Source organism: Vombatus ursinus, unplaced genomic scaffold, assembly GCF_900497805.2.
Source record: "Vombatus ursinus unplaced genomic scaffold, bare-nosed wombat genome assembly UNPS02004827.1, whole genome shotgun sequence".
Taxonomy (NCBI): domain Eukaryota; kingdom Metazoa; phylum Chordata; class Mammalia; order Diprotodontia; family Vombatidae; genus Vombatus; species Vombatus ursinus.
In genome coordinates, this window is record NW_020944605.1 from 798,545 (window position 1) to 815,097 (window position 16,553).

Here is a 16,553-nt window from a genome sequence, read left to right on the forward strand (position 1 = left end):
TTCTTCCTCTGATTCAAGTCTGAAGTTTGTAAGGGTGACCACAGCTAAGGCTCAAGGATGGCTCTCTGATGTGACTACTTTTCTTCACTCTATGGGTCAAATTATCACTGGGACACATAGGTGGTTCCTCGAGGAAGAGAGGAGGACTTGAACACAAGTCTTCCTGATTCTGAAGACAGCTCTTAATACACAGTCTGTGCTATCTCCCCCAAAGGAAGAAATGACCCAATAGAAATGTAAAAATGAAAATGACAGTCTTGAAACCTTAGCTCTTAAAGAACCCTGTGACAATGTTTAGTAAACAGTTCCTGGTAGAATAATAGAGGAAAGTTTTGCAATTTAAGAAACTAGATATTTCAATGTGAAATGTATCATGTGTCTGAACTACTTAACTAAGGTATTTGCCTCAAACAACATTTCACAAAGCATCATATTGTGCCTAAGAAGGAAGGAAAGCTAAGGGATTAGAGTTATAAGGGAACATTACTAAAAACAAGGAAATACCATGTTAAGCTTCTTTTCATAATAAGTTATCTGTTAATTGTTAAAAGGCAAAATGACACCCAGGCTTCTGAATTTTGTAGATGGGTGTTATGTGTCCTTCTCAGATAAAACCTTTTTTGAATAAATTTTTAGAATATACACATACAAGAAATTGCTTGTTGGCTCCTAGGCATCAACCATATTTGGAACCTGAAGCTCATGCTGTTTTGTATGCTGACATAAAAAGATAGCTAATGCTTTCTCAGTCATATTTCCTCTTACCTGTATTTACATAGAAAATCAAGACTAAGATGTATGATTCTCTATGATGCTCCCTGCCCCCTAAGTTTCTTGAAGAGATAGATAAAGTTCTTGATAGATAATTTCAAGCGTATAAGGCTTATGGCCATTCACTTAAAAGAACAAAATGTTCTGAGGTCAATCTTCCACATAACATAAATTTCATGCACTCACTGGTTTTTCTAGCTATGGATATCGGTAGGTACTGTACACAATGGATTTATGTAAAAACAGTGCAAAATGTTATTTCTGAATTATAGCAGACAGTGAAAAGCCCACATATTCTGAATTCTAACATATGCAATTCACACAGACACACACAAACCCCTAATATTTCATGGAAAGTAATAGTTGTAGGCATCTCAATCTCAAGAAATCAAAAACTGAACTCATTATCTTTGCTTCCAATGCTCCCTTCTTCGCCTCTTTCTTATTACTTTCAAGAGTATCACCATCCTTCTATCTTCCTAGGCTTACACACTTTATTGTCATTATCAAATTCATGCTTATGCCTCTCCTAGGACTTATATCACTGGGACATCAGGGGTGGGGTGAGGGAAGTTTCTGATGAGGAAGCAAGCATATTATAGGAATATTTCTGCTTTATTAACAAAGTTTTACTTGTAACTTATTTTGGTTCGTTGTTGTCAAATATATATGACAATTGTACCCAACAAAATTAGAGGCAACAAATGAATGCCAAATTCATAAATGAAATTCATGGAGTGAACAAGAAAGAAACATGGGAGAGATTCTTCTATAGTAATGGTTAAGCTAGATGGCTTCTGAGATCCCTTCTAATTCTAAGATTTGATGATTTTTCAACTGAAATAGGACACCCTGGACTAGGTTGCTGATTTGACACAACACTAGGGATTAAAGTGCTCAGAATTAAGTACTTTTGATATTATACTTGGCATATGTTTTTGAACTTAATTCTTCTCATTTGGTTTCCAAATGTTACTCAATAATAAGGAAATGTAGGAAGCTAACACACCGCTTGAAGTGTGTTCAAAGAAAGCAGGCCAACATTGATACTAGAATTAGCCTAAATGAATGCATAATTTGCAGTCAATGATTTCAGGATAATTTTATTGAATTTCTGAACTTCTTTCTCACTTTGTGGTGACTTCAGAGGAAATCGAATGTGCATAATATATGGCCTGACAAAAGAACAAGTAAACTACTTTATTCAAGCCTTTCCATTTGTCAACAGCACCCATGCAATAATGACTTTCTGTCCACTGTTTTAATAATGTATATATTGACTACCTCCATCTAAATCTTAACCAGAAATTCTCAGGGATCTTTAAAGGTGCCCTTAACGTTTTCCAGGGAAGGGATTATAGAGATTTTAAATTAAAAGATGAAAACCTAATGACAAACAATTTCATTAGGAGAAATGCAAATTAAACAAAAAATAATTTCCTGCAGGGTTTCCATCAGTAGTACTTTATCTCCATTTGTATTTTAGGGAGGACAAAGAGAATTGGATAAACATAGAGTCTGTGATAGGCTCACAAGAAAGTAACTTTATGATTTCCTTCTTTTCAACTCTCCCTAGGTTAATCACAGAAGGAGACATGTAACAAATATCACTTTAGTGACTACTCAAGTAAAACAATGGAAGTCCATTTAAAAAGAATGTTTTTTGAATGGGATGACATTCCAATACTAATCAATTTCGTTAGGCAAATAACAAAAATAAGGAGTCAGGGTACTCTAGTGCCAAGATGCAAAATTTAATGACATCATGGCACAGTGGAAAGAACAATATATATAGCATGAGAGGTTTGAGATTTGATTCCCAAATTTTCTATTTGATCTTTGAAGGCAAGTTTCTGAACCTTTCTGGGTCACTATTTTCTTACCCGTAAAATGAAGGAGTTGGATTAGATTTCCAACATTATTTCTTGTTCTATGATAATTCTGTATTTGCCAAAGCACACTTTGGCCTCAGTTATTTCTAGTGACATTTTATTACATGTTAATATTGTTTTATTATTGACTTCTCAGATTCATTCCAATTAAAGAATGTACTTTCCTTCTCATCTGACTTTGGGAATATCAATATACTCTCATGGCCAAGAAAATTACTCTGGGTACTGGTATTATATTCTGGGCCAAGTCACGGAAATTATATATCTATTTTGCTTCTATAGACTGTATTTCCCTCCTTCAGCATAACTGAGGTTTGACTATTCATTTTGCCCCTGAAGAATAGATCTGAAAATAGGATTTTATTATAAATCTTGGCTATAAATCTTCGCTGACAAGTGGGGTGAGACCACCTATGGTTTTGTGTGAATTAGCAAGTTTATGGAAAAGTAAGGTGAAAATGAATTACATTAGATCATAGTTTCAACTTTTGCCATTTTAATGGGATGTTCGTTCCTTTACCTAACTCAAAGAAAGGTGTGAGAATTCTAAAATGGAGGGCAAACCAGAGGGTTAGGGAGGAAGAAATAACCCAGCAAGTACATTAGACAGAAATTCTAAGATGAAAAGTAACCTGACATTAAAAGTAGCCAACAAAACTGCTGTTTGCCAAACCAAGAAATCTACAAAGAAGGAGAAGGATCATGGTGTTCTTGAAAAGTATGACAAAGAAAAATGAAAATCTGCAAATATAAAATCTGTCAAAGACAGACTTGTTGGGGACAGAATTTTGTCCAATTCTTGTTTTCCTTCTCTCCCTCCAAGTGAGCTTTGATGAGTAGACAGAATGACCCAGTTTCAGTGATTATCTTTTGTTCTTTTTTCTACAGGCAACAAGAGCATCAGTAAGTAGACAGGTCTCACATTAAACTACAAAAAGGCTTATTGCGTAAATGTGTGAAAGAAACTGAGTAAAACATGTTACTAAATTGTTCTATCCTTGACATTGAGGAGTGATGATGTTCTTTGAGAGGGCTGTGTTTGAAATAGGGACAGGCATGTGAAAGTGCTTGGATTAGGCTATAAGGGAAAAGGCTTGGGTACCTCTCTCTTTCTCTCTCTCTCTTTTTCTCTCTCTGACCTGGTTATAAAATAAATGAAAACATTTTGCTCTTTTCTGTTCTATTACTTTCCTCTTCTGCCAGTGCAGTTGTCTAACCCTAGAGCATGATGACAATGAAGTTTCAGTTCATCTCTGACCACAGGTCAGTTCATCCCCACCACAGGCCAATTAGCTTCACTTGGTGCATGGACACATATCATGACCCCTTTCTCAGGCCCAACTATCTTGCAAATGAATGTCATTGGTCACAAAGGGACTGGGTGAAAGAATATGGAAGGATCAAGTGGAAATCTTTGACCATTACTGGAAAACAAATTAAAAGCTTGCTCTTTGGATGGTGGCTTGATTTCATCATCCCTCTATAAATATAGGACAGATCAATGTTTCAATTTCTGGTTTCTTAGAAGTAGCACAAAGGGTTCTTAGAAGTAGTTTTTGCAGGGTGGTTCATTCATTCAGTAAGTATTTAGTAATCATTTATTTTGTGTCAAGTATGATCCTAGGTGCTGGGAATCTTAAGACAAAAGTGAAACAGTTCTTACCTTAATTCACAATACAATATTCAGAGGATGAACTTTTAGACTCTTGAGCTATATAGTAATATTATTTTATAAAGTATAAGAAGCATGGTGGTAAGCCCTGGAGGTAGAAAAATCTACATTCAAGTCCCTTTGACATACACTAGCTGTGTAACTATACACAAATCACCACACATTACAGAGCATGAGCTAATTCTAAGACTTCACATTATAGGCAGGTTGCCAATCTGTATGCTAGAGATTGTTCACATTTAATGAAATCACAGATCTGGATACCCTCTGACTCTCCCCTCTCCCAAATTATAAAATATTTAGTAATTAAACTTTCTTCTTTAAAGCCAATGATTTTCTTCTGAGTCCAATTAAAGAGCTAAAAACAACTAAAAATAAATACCCCCCAAATACCTAAAAGTCAAAGAAACATAAAAAGACTATGATCCCTGTAAAATATGATTTTATAAAAGAAGGATAATTTAAATAGTTAGATCTTGCTCTGTATCATGAAGGAGAAGAGAAAATTCAAGCAGTCAGGTCAGATGAAATCCCCATTAAGCCCTGAAAATGCTTTTGTGTTTTTGCTCACACCTCCTCCATTTACATAGTGCTTTGCTCTCCATCGATCCAGACCCTGCATGGCTTCAAGAAGATTTACTTCCTCCCAAATCTTTTCCTTAACTAGGCTTCCATAATATTTGTTCCCTTAGTGTGATTTTCCTTCAGCCCTTACTTAACTTGCTCTGTCTATCTATATGATGACACTTGCACATCCTTGCTAATATGCTTCCTTGGAAATGTTGTTTAGTTGCTTACTGTTGTAAATGTGCCTTCCCTTCCCAGCCCTATGGAGGACAGAGACTTTTTCTTTTTCCTTTTCATTCCTTATAATGTGACAGCTAGGTGGTACAGGCAGAACAGATATACTGGACTAGGAGTCAAGAAGACCTGAGTTTGAATTCTGCCTCAGGCATTTTCTCTCTGTGATCCTGGTAAGTCATTTAAACTTCCTTGAGTTTCAGTTTCTTATAATAACACCCACTTCACAGGGGTGTTGTCAGGATAAAATGAGACAATATATTCAGAGCACTTTGGAGACCTTGATGTGATAGCTGTTGTTGTTATTATTATTAGCTATTATTATTACTATAGTAAATAGTTTAATGTTCTATATATAGATATGATACATGTTGGCTGATTAAAAATAAATCAAACTGTTATTCTTTTCTATCCTAGTGACATGAAGACTTTCTTACTAATGATATCTTACTAATGATTTGTAAGGCTCATCAGAATAATCCTTTATTTTTCTCCCATGTGATGTTATAACAATAACTTGGATTCCTTTTTACAACTACCCACATGATTGCTTGCATTTCTTGTTACAGAGCACTTGACTTTTGGGAGCTAAGAATTTAAGTACAACCAATTCCAATGCCAAAAATATTTCCTGAACACTGTGCTTTAAGAAAGTCTTACCCTGTGTATATCATTCTGCTGCTGTACTGCGGGATAGTCGCCTCCAATAGGTGCCTGCCGGCTTAACTCATCATCTTTCAGTTGGAGCCACACCAAAAGTTCCTGAAGAGAGAGATGCAGACGCTTCCACTGGTCTGAACTCACTTCTAGATGAGATCTGAAAATGTAGTCACAAAACATATTGACAATATCCACAAGCATAATCAGCCCCAGGAATGATCATCCTCTAGGTATGCTGGTTGGTTGCTTGGTGTCAGTGCTGCATAAACTTAAGTATAAAGAGCATGCCCATGAATTTATTTTTCTCAAATTTCTGTGCACTTGAAGTCGAGGTTTATTGAAAGGGTGGGGGAAGTAGAATGGTAATATTGAAAATGGACAGGTATTTGGTAGATGGCACCAAGACTCCATTCAGCTACCAATTCATTTCTCTTTCCCCCTTTAAAGATGAATTCCTTAAGAAAGTTATCTATGCCTAATGTTACCCCTGCCTCCTCACTTTCTTCCTTCTCAATCCTGTGTAACCTTCCCTGACAACTCTATTGAATCTGGTTTCTCAAGGCCCAGTATTCACCTAATGAAATAGTCTATTCCCCTGGCTTTTTTTCACTGATAACTTTAGAATTTCTTTCATCCTTAGCTTCTGAGATACCACACTCTTTTGCTGATTTTTTTTTTCTTCTTAGCTTCATATTTTCTCCTCTGCCTCCTTTTCCTCTTACCAACACCTTAAAGTAGATATTCACTAGGGTTTCTGTCATCTTCTCTAGTTTCTGTCATTTGGCAATCTTATTCACTCATATGGCTTCATTTATCACCACTACACAGATGCCTTCCTAAGCTATATTTCTAGACCTGATTTCTCTTCCAAGCTCCAGATCTGCATCCAACTGCCTACAGGACATCTCCTACCTGGAAATCCCACTGCTATCTAAAAACTAAAAATACTCAAAACAGGGTTCATCTTTTTTCTTAGACCTCCTCCTGATTTATTTATTTTTGTCATTTAGACTACCATTAATTCATTCCCCCCTTTCAAAAACCTAATGTTATTTCAAAAAATAGGCTTTTATAGAAGTCTTTTGTTTTTATATTACTTATGTCACCCTTGTATTTCTTCCCCTTCCCAAAAAGCCATCTTTCATAAGAAAGACTAAAATGATGTTATTTTGATTCTTCCTTTTGTTACATTTCTTAAATCCAGTTACTAGCTCCCATTTATTATCTAATAACCTTTATTATTATCAATTATTTTGCTATTGTTAATTATTCCCCCAATACCACTGGATTACAGGCCCTCATTATTATCTGCATGAACTATTGCAACATATTTTTCTGCTCTTCTCTCTTTCAATTCATGCTCCATATATTGGACAAATTCTCTTTATGAATAGTAGAGATCTGTACATGTTACTCTTCTGCTCAAAACTTGTCAATAGTTCTCACTTACTAAATTCAGTCTCCTTAGACTTACACTCCAAGTCATCTTCCATATGGACACCAGCCCACATTTTCAACTTTACATTTGATCATCCAGTGCCTCACTCCACCATAGGCACTGTCCTTTCACAAAGCAAACTCAGAGATGAGCTTCGCTGTTGACCGTTGAGTTTTGTTGTTTTTTGACAGCATCCAACATTCCAATTTTCATCATTGCTTTCTTTGGACTGTTGTAAGCTGTGTGTGGAATATATAGCAGGCCATGCACTCTATCTCCATTCCCATTATTGTTGTAAAAAGTAGAATTGGATACCTCGGGAGGTAGTGGATTTCTCATCATTTTATATGGAAGCTGGAAGAACAACCATCAGTCAGAGATATTATAGAGAAGGGATTCATGCTCAGGCATGCTTTGGACTACCCAGCCTCTGAAATCTCTTCTGATGCTAGATTATGGCTCAATGTGTTTAAGATATGCTGCAAACATTTTACTTGGCAAAATGTCAGCAGGCCAAGTGTGGTATTTTCCAGTGACATCAACGTCAATGAGAGCATAGAAGACATTTTCCATAAGGTTAAGCTTTTAAGGTATTTTTTTTGACACATTTCTGTAAACTCAGGTGTGTTGATTATTTTGTAGCAGAAATCCCAGACCCTCACAATGTTAGATCTGGAAGTCAATAGTCAATAAACATTGATTAAGTACCTACTATATGCCAGGCACCATGCTAAGCACTAGCAATACAAAGGTAAAAGATAGTCCCTGCTTTCAAAAAGCTCATAGTCTAATCAGGGAGACAAGATGTAAACAACCATGTACAAACAGTCTATTTATAGGACAAATTGGAAATAATCAACAGAGGGAAGTGATAGAACCTTAGAGATTATTTAAGTTTACAAATTAGGAAGGCCCAGAGAATCTAAGAGACTTGCCAAAATCAAGGTTTCAGGTAGATCTGTTGCTTTTTTCCTAATGATGTTTCTGAGGAAGTTGAAATGACACAAAAGACAGAAAAATAAGAAAAATACCAGACTAAACCATGCATATACAGAAGATGTTTGTGGTGGAGATAAACAAATTTTGAGAGCACTGAAGGATTTATTCTCAAGATATCTGAAATACGAGAGGATAAAACATTTTTGGGAAACAAAATCAAGGATGTTACTACTACTATTCAAATTGATCAAGAAAATTTAAATAACTACCTATTTAAATAACTACCTATGTTATATGCCTATTTTATCATTTGCACAAAATCTTAATGGAATAGCCTACATATGTATTAAGCTCATACTTGATAAAGGCAAGGGAATGGAATAGGTAGGCTTTAACAATCAGATCCTATAATAGAATAGAGATTTGTAGACACACAATTTGCTAAAAGGTACAGATAAAAATCTATCTCATTGTTCTTAATATCTGTTGGACAAAAAAATTATTTTATTCAGCAGAGTAAAATGCCACCACTTAGATTCTATATTAGACATGCTCTACTACAACGGCAAACACCTTTGACAATATATCAGTCCTTATTTTATGCCTTGTTTACTATTAATAATCATAGGTTCATCTAACAAATTTACCTCTGTTGTTGTATCTTCAAGGAATTTTGTATTTTAATACATGTATGAGAGTTACCTTGTTGAAGCAAAATACCTGTGGTGGCATTTTACTCTGTTGAATAAAATAATTTTCTGTACCTCATTCTACTGAAATGGTGTGTCTTCCCTCAGCCTACCATAGTTGCTCTGTACATAGCAGATGCTTAAATGAATGAATAATGAGCTCTCAACAAGCTATGCATTAATCTTCAGTAACCCCTGTAGAACTGAAGGATCAAAGTGAAATGTGCAGAATACATGAGGCCAATGTTTTATAGAGCCTTAGACATGCCTGTAGAAATAGCATCTGTAAAAATTCCAGAACCTTCAAATGGGTTTAGGATGAGCAGTTTCTCAATTGGTCTTTCAAGGATCTGTCATTACTTGGATACCTAAGTCCTGGTAGAGAGTGGGAAGGTTGTACTGTTTAGGTAGCAGGAATGTCTATGCTACATAGACATTTCCATTTTCATTTTGTAGATACTTACTTTGAAATCCTTTATAAATCATTTCTAAAATATGAAAAAAATGGTGCTTTAACAAAGTTTGGTATACTAAATTAATTTTCCCTTTTGACTTCCATTAAAAAATGGGCATGAATTCCCATGGAAATATCTTGGGCACCAATGGATAATGACATCACAATTAAGAATACAGACAGAAGGAGGCTGAGGAAAATAAGAGACCACTGAAATAAAGAGAAACTATGAGACAGAACATCAGGCCAAAAGCAAAAAATCCAGGTCAGATAAGAATGACATTTTTTAAAAAATGGGTCATCAGTTTCAACCTCAAAAATTAAAGTCCCAAGGGACTCTCTCAATGTCGACTCCACATTTTCCTTCTGCTTTCTTTCCTTTGAGCAAGGAAAGCTAAAAATTCTTCCTCAAGAGGTCTACCTTTGTTCTTAGTAGCACAATTTGATTCCCCTCTGTTCAGCCAGGCACTGGGGATCCAGAGACAACAATGAAACAACTTTGATTTTCTTCTCCAAATTAATTCAAAATGGTCTCATGAATATCTCAGGTAACATACAACAGATTTGGTCCTTTCACAATGAATTTCTCAGTCATAGTTTTTCTTAGTCTCACTATAAATAAGCATTAAATTTCTTATTCATTCAACAGTATATGGAATTACTTGGAAATGTGACTGTATGCCACCAAGATAAATGCAAAGCTTTAGTTTTTTTTTAAAGATATGTTCATATAGCCTTTTTTGATCACATTCTGAAGTGATCTGACAAAAAACAGTGATTATAGATATGGAAATAGGAAAAAATACAAATATTTACACAGACTCCATTTTAATACTGGGTGATACTGTGTATATGTGTTTATATACCTATACATATATACACATTACTTTTATATATGATATATGCCTATTTTTTCATATAATAGCTAGAGTGGATAGGGCATTGGACTGATAGCCAGTAAGATCTGAGTTTACATACTGCTTTAGATAGTAGTTGTGTGACTAGTCACTTAGCCTCTGTCTGCCTCATACTCCTTATCTGTAAAATGGGGATAAAATTAGGATCTACCTGCAAAAGTGATTGTGAGGATAAACTGAATTAATACTTGTAAAGTGCTTTGTAAACTTTAAAGAGCTATATAAATGATAGGTATTATTATTATTATTACTATCATCATTATTATTAACAATAGCCTTTGTGCTTTGGTTTCCTCATCTATAAAATGAGGAGGTGGGACTTACTGATTTCTAAAGTCCTTTCTGTCTCTAAATCTACAATCTTATAAACTGCCATTTTCCAGCTCTGTACTATTTAAATATCCTTGAACATTTCTTATCATGACTTACATACTTTAACCATAAGTGAACGGGACGGTGTTGTGTAGATGATACATGATTTTTTGTTCTTCAACTACATTCAGTTCAATATCTTTTTAGACTTAAAAAAATCTAATTATGTTGTAGTTATTTTCCCCAATAATATCCCTTTGAAATTACTTAGTAATAATTATTAAAGATAATATATGTTCAATTACATATGATGTGGTTATTAATTAAATTAAAATCAGAATGTTAGAATTTGAAGGAACTTACCCTGCCCTTTCTCCTTTTTTATTTTATTTTATTTTTTTTACAGCTGAGGAAATAAGAAGTGTAGATGATCAAGAGACTTACACCAGGTTACACAGTGAGAGAAGTATCATGTGAATCCAAGTTTTCTGACTCCCACCTATGTACTCTTCTCATTATATCAATTTGACTCTTTTACTCATAAAAGTTCTTGAATTTTGAGTCCAGTTGGAGACATTAAATAGGTACATATGCACTAGAAGTAGCGCAGACATTCTTAACACACGCAAATTAGGACAATGCAAAGGCTGTCATAAGAAAATGGAGAAAATTCTTGGAGTATTAATCTGGGGAGGCTTCCTGGAGAATGTCCATTTTGAACTAAGTTTCATATGTATATATATATATATGTGTGTGTGTATCTCTGAACAGATATAATATACAAGCATACACATATACATACAGGTATACAGAGTGTTCTAAAACAGTGTAGTTTTAAGCTATTAAAACTTACATATGTATATATGTGTGTTTATACATACATGTATAAACACACATATACATACATACATGTTGAGAGGAAGGCATTCTTGGTTTCAAAATAAATAATACAGAAATGAAAGTGGACAATTAGTGAACAAGGAAGGCAGGTGGTAGTTTTAAACATATCTCCTTGCTTGGCTGTATCAGAAAGTCCATATTGGGAAGCATCTATCATTAGACTTGGTGACAAGTATATATGTTTGTAGAAAGGAGTGAGGGAGAGGGTGAATGGGTGAGAAGGTTCAATTGTTAGTAAACAAAAAAAAAAATTCAGTTTGATATATAGGTAACTGGTAGACAACACAGGCTTTTGAGTGAGACTGACATAAAGAAAACAGTGCTCATGGAAGATTCGCCTTTCAGTTTATGGATGAACTGAAATAGAAAACAATGTAGGCAAGGATAACAGCTAAGCTGTTGGTGACAGGAACTTGGATCAGAGTAAGGAAGTAATGGCTGGAGAAATAGGGAGGGAGGAAGATGTTTTAAGTGGAAGGCATCCTTGAGAACAATTCGGTGACAACTTGTGGAAGATTGAGTCAATAAAGAGTCAATAAAAAACTCAAAAATATTTGGGTTCAGATATTTAGAGTATTTGAACTCATTGAGAAGCAATTTTGGAGTAAAAATTTGTGGTTTGCGAAAGAGTTGAGAAGTACTAACCTATGAAAATGAAATATTATCTCCTACTATTATCTCTTGAAATAAGAAATTTCAAACTCTCAAAATGCTTCCTCCATAAAGCAATGCAATTTTGAACAGCAAATATCATAGGTTTCTCAAACATGAGCCTATTTTTTCCAGGTGATTTTTCAACTTCTAGTGATTTTTCATTCTATATAATAACTAAGACAGAGAAATATTCTATTTGCAATGAAAGTTGATAAGCACCGCTCATATTTTTGCATCCTTTCCTAGTGTTTTTCAATTTTACCATTTTACCACTTCTACTCTGCTTCCCTCCTCTGAACACAGTCAATCACTAGGAACTGCCTGAGATGCTCGTTTCAACCAAATGTCAGAGACCAGATGAGCTTACTTGTTTTGATGGGAAGGATTATTTCTTTTTATTATAAATGGTACTTATAAAACCTATTGCCTATATCACCAAGAGTTATTTAAAAACTCAAACTATTGAGTTGAATGTTTTATTCTAGATTAGGTAACACAAGTGATAAGTTAAATGATGATTTTCTGGGTGATTAATAGAAGCAGAAATTAATCACTGTGGCTGGCATGATGGAAATCTCAGCAATTGAATTGCCTGTATTTTGACTGACGTACTGTTTTGTCTTTTTTCAATCCTTTCTTTATTTCATTGAGTTCACAGGAAGCAAAGAAAAGGCATCTGAGGAGAGCCATCTTGAAATAATGCTTTGAACAGCTACATCCCTTTCTTTTGCCTGCCCACAAAAAAGTACAAAATCTTTCTTTTCTCTACTTTACCTACCAATATCTTTTCAGTCTCACATCTTTCATTGATTTTTAATGATAGATGTTATGAAGGAACTTTTTGTCATTATGCACACTGACCTTCCTCAGGGCTTGTGCTACAGAAAGCTAATATTTCATACATTACTTTGAGAATGCTGCTTCCTATTGCTTCCTATTGCTGCCCTCTGACCTACCACCAACACATTGGTGTAAAACTAATGAACAAAAAAGCAAGGTGAAATGAATGCCTTGGAGTGCACACTTGGAGAGACATAGCCGGGAGGGCAAAGTTCCAGGATGAACTTTCAAAATTGTCAGGAGGCAGAGGTGGGAGATGAGCAGCACGGTGCCCTTGGAAAAGTACTCCCTTATCCAACTTTGCCTTATAAACCCATTCTTTCTGGTCTGGATTTTAGCATCACTAAAACTCTAGAAATTATCTGAAACCATCTAATACCTCATGGCTCACCCTTATCCCACATCAACCTAGAAGAATTAGGAAAATAAAAAGATCACAAAATGTAGTGTAGGGGAAAACACAAACATCTAGAGGATAGGAAATGGTGCTTCTATTCTCAGGAATGTCAAGAGTTAATTGGTGACCTTGGGTTCCAGACTTCATCTCTATAGCTCTTCTTAGCTATTTATCAAAATAACTATGAGAACAGCACCCTTTGTAACTCATAGTGATGCTGCAATTGAGAATTTAATTTTTCTTAGAATGGCGTGAAGAAGGTATTATAACATCAAACAAAGGCATGTCATTTTGCTCTCTCCTCCAGTCTTTCACTGGATACACGGACTCTTGCTATTTTAAAAGGATATCCTCTGTTTGCATTATAAATCTAACAGTGGATTATTTACAAGGAATGCCACTAGAATCTCCAGTCTAATTATATGTTAATTCCATCACTTTGTATATAACCCTCTGATAAACCAAGAGCCAACTCTAGAAAATTAGAATACTGTGCTCCTAATTTAAATGCACTAACATCTTAATATGCATCTCTCCTGTGGTTATAAAACATCACCATTTTAATCTAATCTGAACCCTCAACTATCATCTCCCTACCAAGCAAATGAATGATTCATTTATTCAAAATAATATGAATCATTCTGAAATTCTATGATTTACATAAGCAGATATAAAAGTAGGTTTTTATACTGGGAAAATGGGGGGGGGTAATTTTGCCATTTAAAAAATCCATTCTGGGATTTCTCTTGCTCTATTCCTACCTAATGTTGAGAGACTTTTTCCTCAGCTCACTCCACTTGAAGTTCATGTTATCCAAGCGTCTTTGCAACAAGACAGCATCGTCAGAACCTTCTAAGGATCTCAGAATTTTCTGGCCATTTTCATCCAGGCTGTGGAAGATATCAGTGTGAGCTTCAATTTCTCCCTGGAGATCCTGTGTAAAAAATGAAGGACAGAGAAAACAACCAGAATTACTTTTAAAAAGAAGAAGATAAAGAAAAAAAGCAAGCAAGCAGTTAAAGATATTGACAAGCAGAATAACTGGAATGTAAAAATCAGATGTAAAGATTATGACTGGGCCATTGACAGGAAAAACAACTTAAAACCCACACTCACAAAACTCAAACTCATTAGTCCATGTATTGTTTCTTCAATTTGATCAAACAGCTTAGTTCAATGAATTTTGTTAAGTAGTGATTGTAAATTGGTAATGAATCACATTGAAGTAAAAGTCAATAAATTTGTAAAAACTTTTTTTAAACTTCTTAATATGAGAAGATGCTTCTTCCTTCTCAAGGATGAAACTGTCCAATATTTTAAAAAGAAATTAATTCTTCTATAAAGTACCTTACAAAACCACAGCTTTGATTACTGTGGTTGGTCTTGTTTTCCACTGAAAATAAGAACCTCAGTGGTTCTTCTGATAAAACACCTATTATTATTGTTCTACTAATGCCAATGATGTAACAGATGTAATAGCAGCATATATTTTATAATTCACATTCATTTCACCTTTGCATCATAAGCTTTTGTTTATCAATAAGGCTTCTAGTCAATGATACCACTGTACTCTTTTTTTTTTCCCCTTTGGCAGATGAAAAGTTCAGAAAGCCTTCGAAGTTCCATGCATCCAATCACTCTTGTATACATAGATCAAGACATTCATCATCATAGTAGGATCTGACCTTTACATGGTATGTCTTCCTGTGTAACATTTTCAGCTTGAGCCGGGGACTACAACATTGATCCTGCTGCATAGCAATCCCGAGGAAACTAAGCTACTAAAACAGTGCTGCTTTAAAATGCCAACTTTGCTTACATTCTGTTGACAGAATGAATTTCAGAGCCCAGGCCTCAACAGTCAATAATCATAAACAGGCACTTTGTGCTCTGGTGAGATGGTAGCCAGGCCTTTGGATGTGGGAGGGACCATGAAGAGAGGAGGGCTAGAATATGCAACTGACAGTTTGTATAAAACAGCCAACTTTCCTTATCATTTTGTCATTATAAGCCAGAGACATTATAAATTCATTTTATATGTGTTTCCCTCCTTGTTTCTAGCTGAACAGCTGCTGCCAAAAGAACATTCTTCAGAGAGCTGCCGGGGACCAGCATTCTTTTCTGCCTACACAATGAATAGAGGCTTTGTATATTATCTAACTTGCTCTTAGACATTTGTATGCTTGTGCTCAACAAGTTTAAAAATTCATTCTGAAACGACGAATAATCAAATTCATTTCTGTAACTGGAAGAATTACCCTTCCCCCACCCCCAACCCCCTTTCAAAAATGGAATTGAATCACTCTTCTAAAAAATGGGAAAAGGTGGCAGTAACACTCTGGTAGTGATTCCAAAGAACTAGGTCATGTATTCAGTAATAGTCTTTAGCCTTAGAGTTGTGAATGTTGCAGACGTGAGGTGGAAGGGCAATGAATATCTTCTGTCACTATTTCTGGCAGCCAAAGCATCACTGATTGACTCTTTTAGAAACGCTGTCCCATTCTCTTTGGCTGGAAGACAGAAAGGGAGATATGGAACGGACTCTATCAGAGAATTTAAGAATGGGAAGAATAACATAAATGGAATCGTATCTGTCTGCATCCCAACAAATACATGTTTGCTCTAAAAGCAGATGAGCTGATTCTGATACTAGTATCTAGTTTAAAACAAATTGAGTTCTGCTGTTAGAGCACCATTTGATGATTTAGTCACTTCATTTAAACAAAGGTGAATTTCAAACAAAACAAAAAACCAAAGGAGCATTAGAATTTGCCTTGCTCCATCTTTTTTTTTTTTAAGTGAGGCAATCAGGGTTAAGTGACTTGCCCAAGGTCACACAGCTAGTACGTGTCAAGTGTTTGGTCTGAGGCCGGATTTGTACTCAGGTCCTCCTGACTTCAGGGCCAGTGCTCTATCCACTGCGCCACCTAGCTGCCCCAAAATTGTTACTGGGATATCTCGAAATTTTTTTTTTTTTTTTTTGCTTTGCTCCATCTTAAAAAAAAAAAAACCATCACCACCACCAACAAACAAATTCAAGGAACAGTGGAATGAGGATCTGGATAATTTAGTTCAAAACTCCCCAAAGAATCAATAACTAGGGATCAGCAAAATACAGCTCATGGGTCATGCCTGGGCTGCCACCTGTTTTAACATTATTCTGAGGTTGGGAGTTACACAAACCCCTGAATTAAAACCACGTTTTCCAGATACCTCA

General features: G+C 35.4%; 1 protein-coding gene across 2 annotated transcripts in view; it reads right to left on the reverse strand.

The window, feature by feature from the left end:
• Positions 1–16,553, reverse strand: part of DMD (dystrophin) — a 2,133,690-nt gene that overhangs the window by 396,088 nt on the left and 1,721,049 nt on the right. Inside the window, exons 1-3 of one of the 2 annotated variants that reach the window (XM_027841966.1) lie at positions 15,022–15,176; positions 14,098–14,270; positions 5,797–5,953 (exon numbers count right to left, since the gene is read on the reverse strand). In XM_027841966.1, coding sequence (XP_027697767.1) covers positions 5,797–5,953; positions 14,098–14,270; positions 15,022–15,093 — 402 coding nt within the window. In that variant the 5' untranslated portion in view covers positions 15,094–15,176. Of the gene's footprint in view, positions 1–5,796; positions 5,954–14,097; positions 14,271–15,021; positions 15,177–16,553 lie in introns of those variants that run through there. The other variant, XM_027841994.1, reaches the window with a different exon arrangement.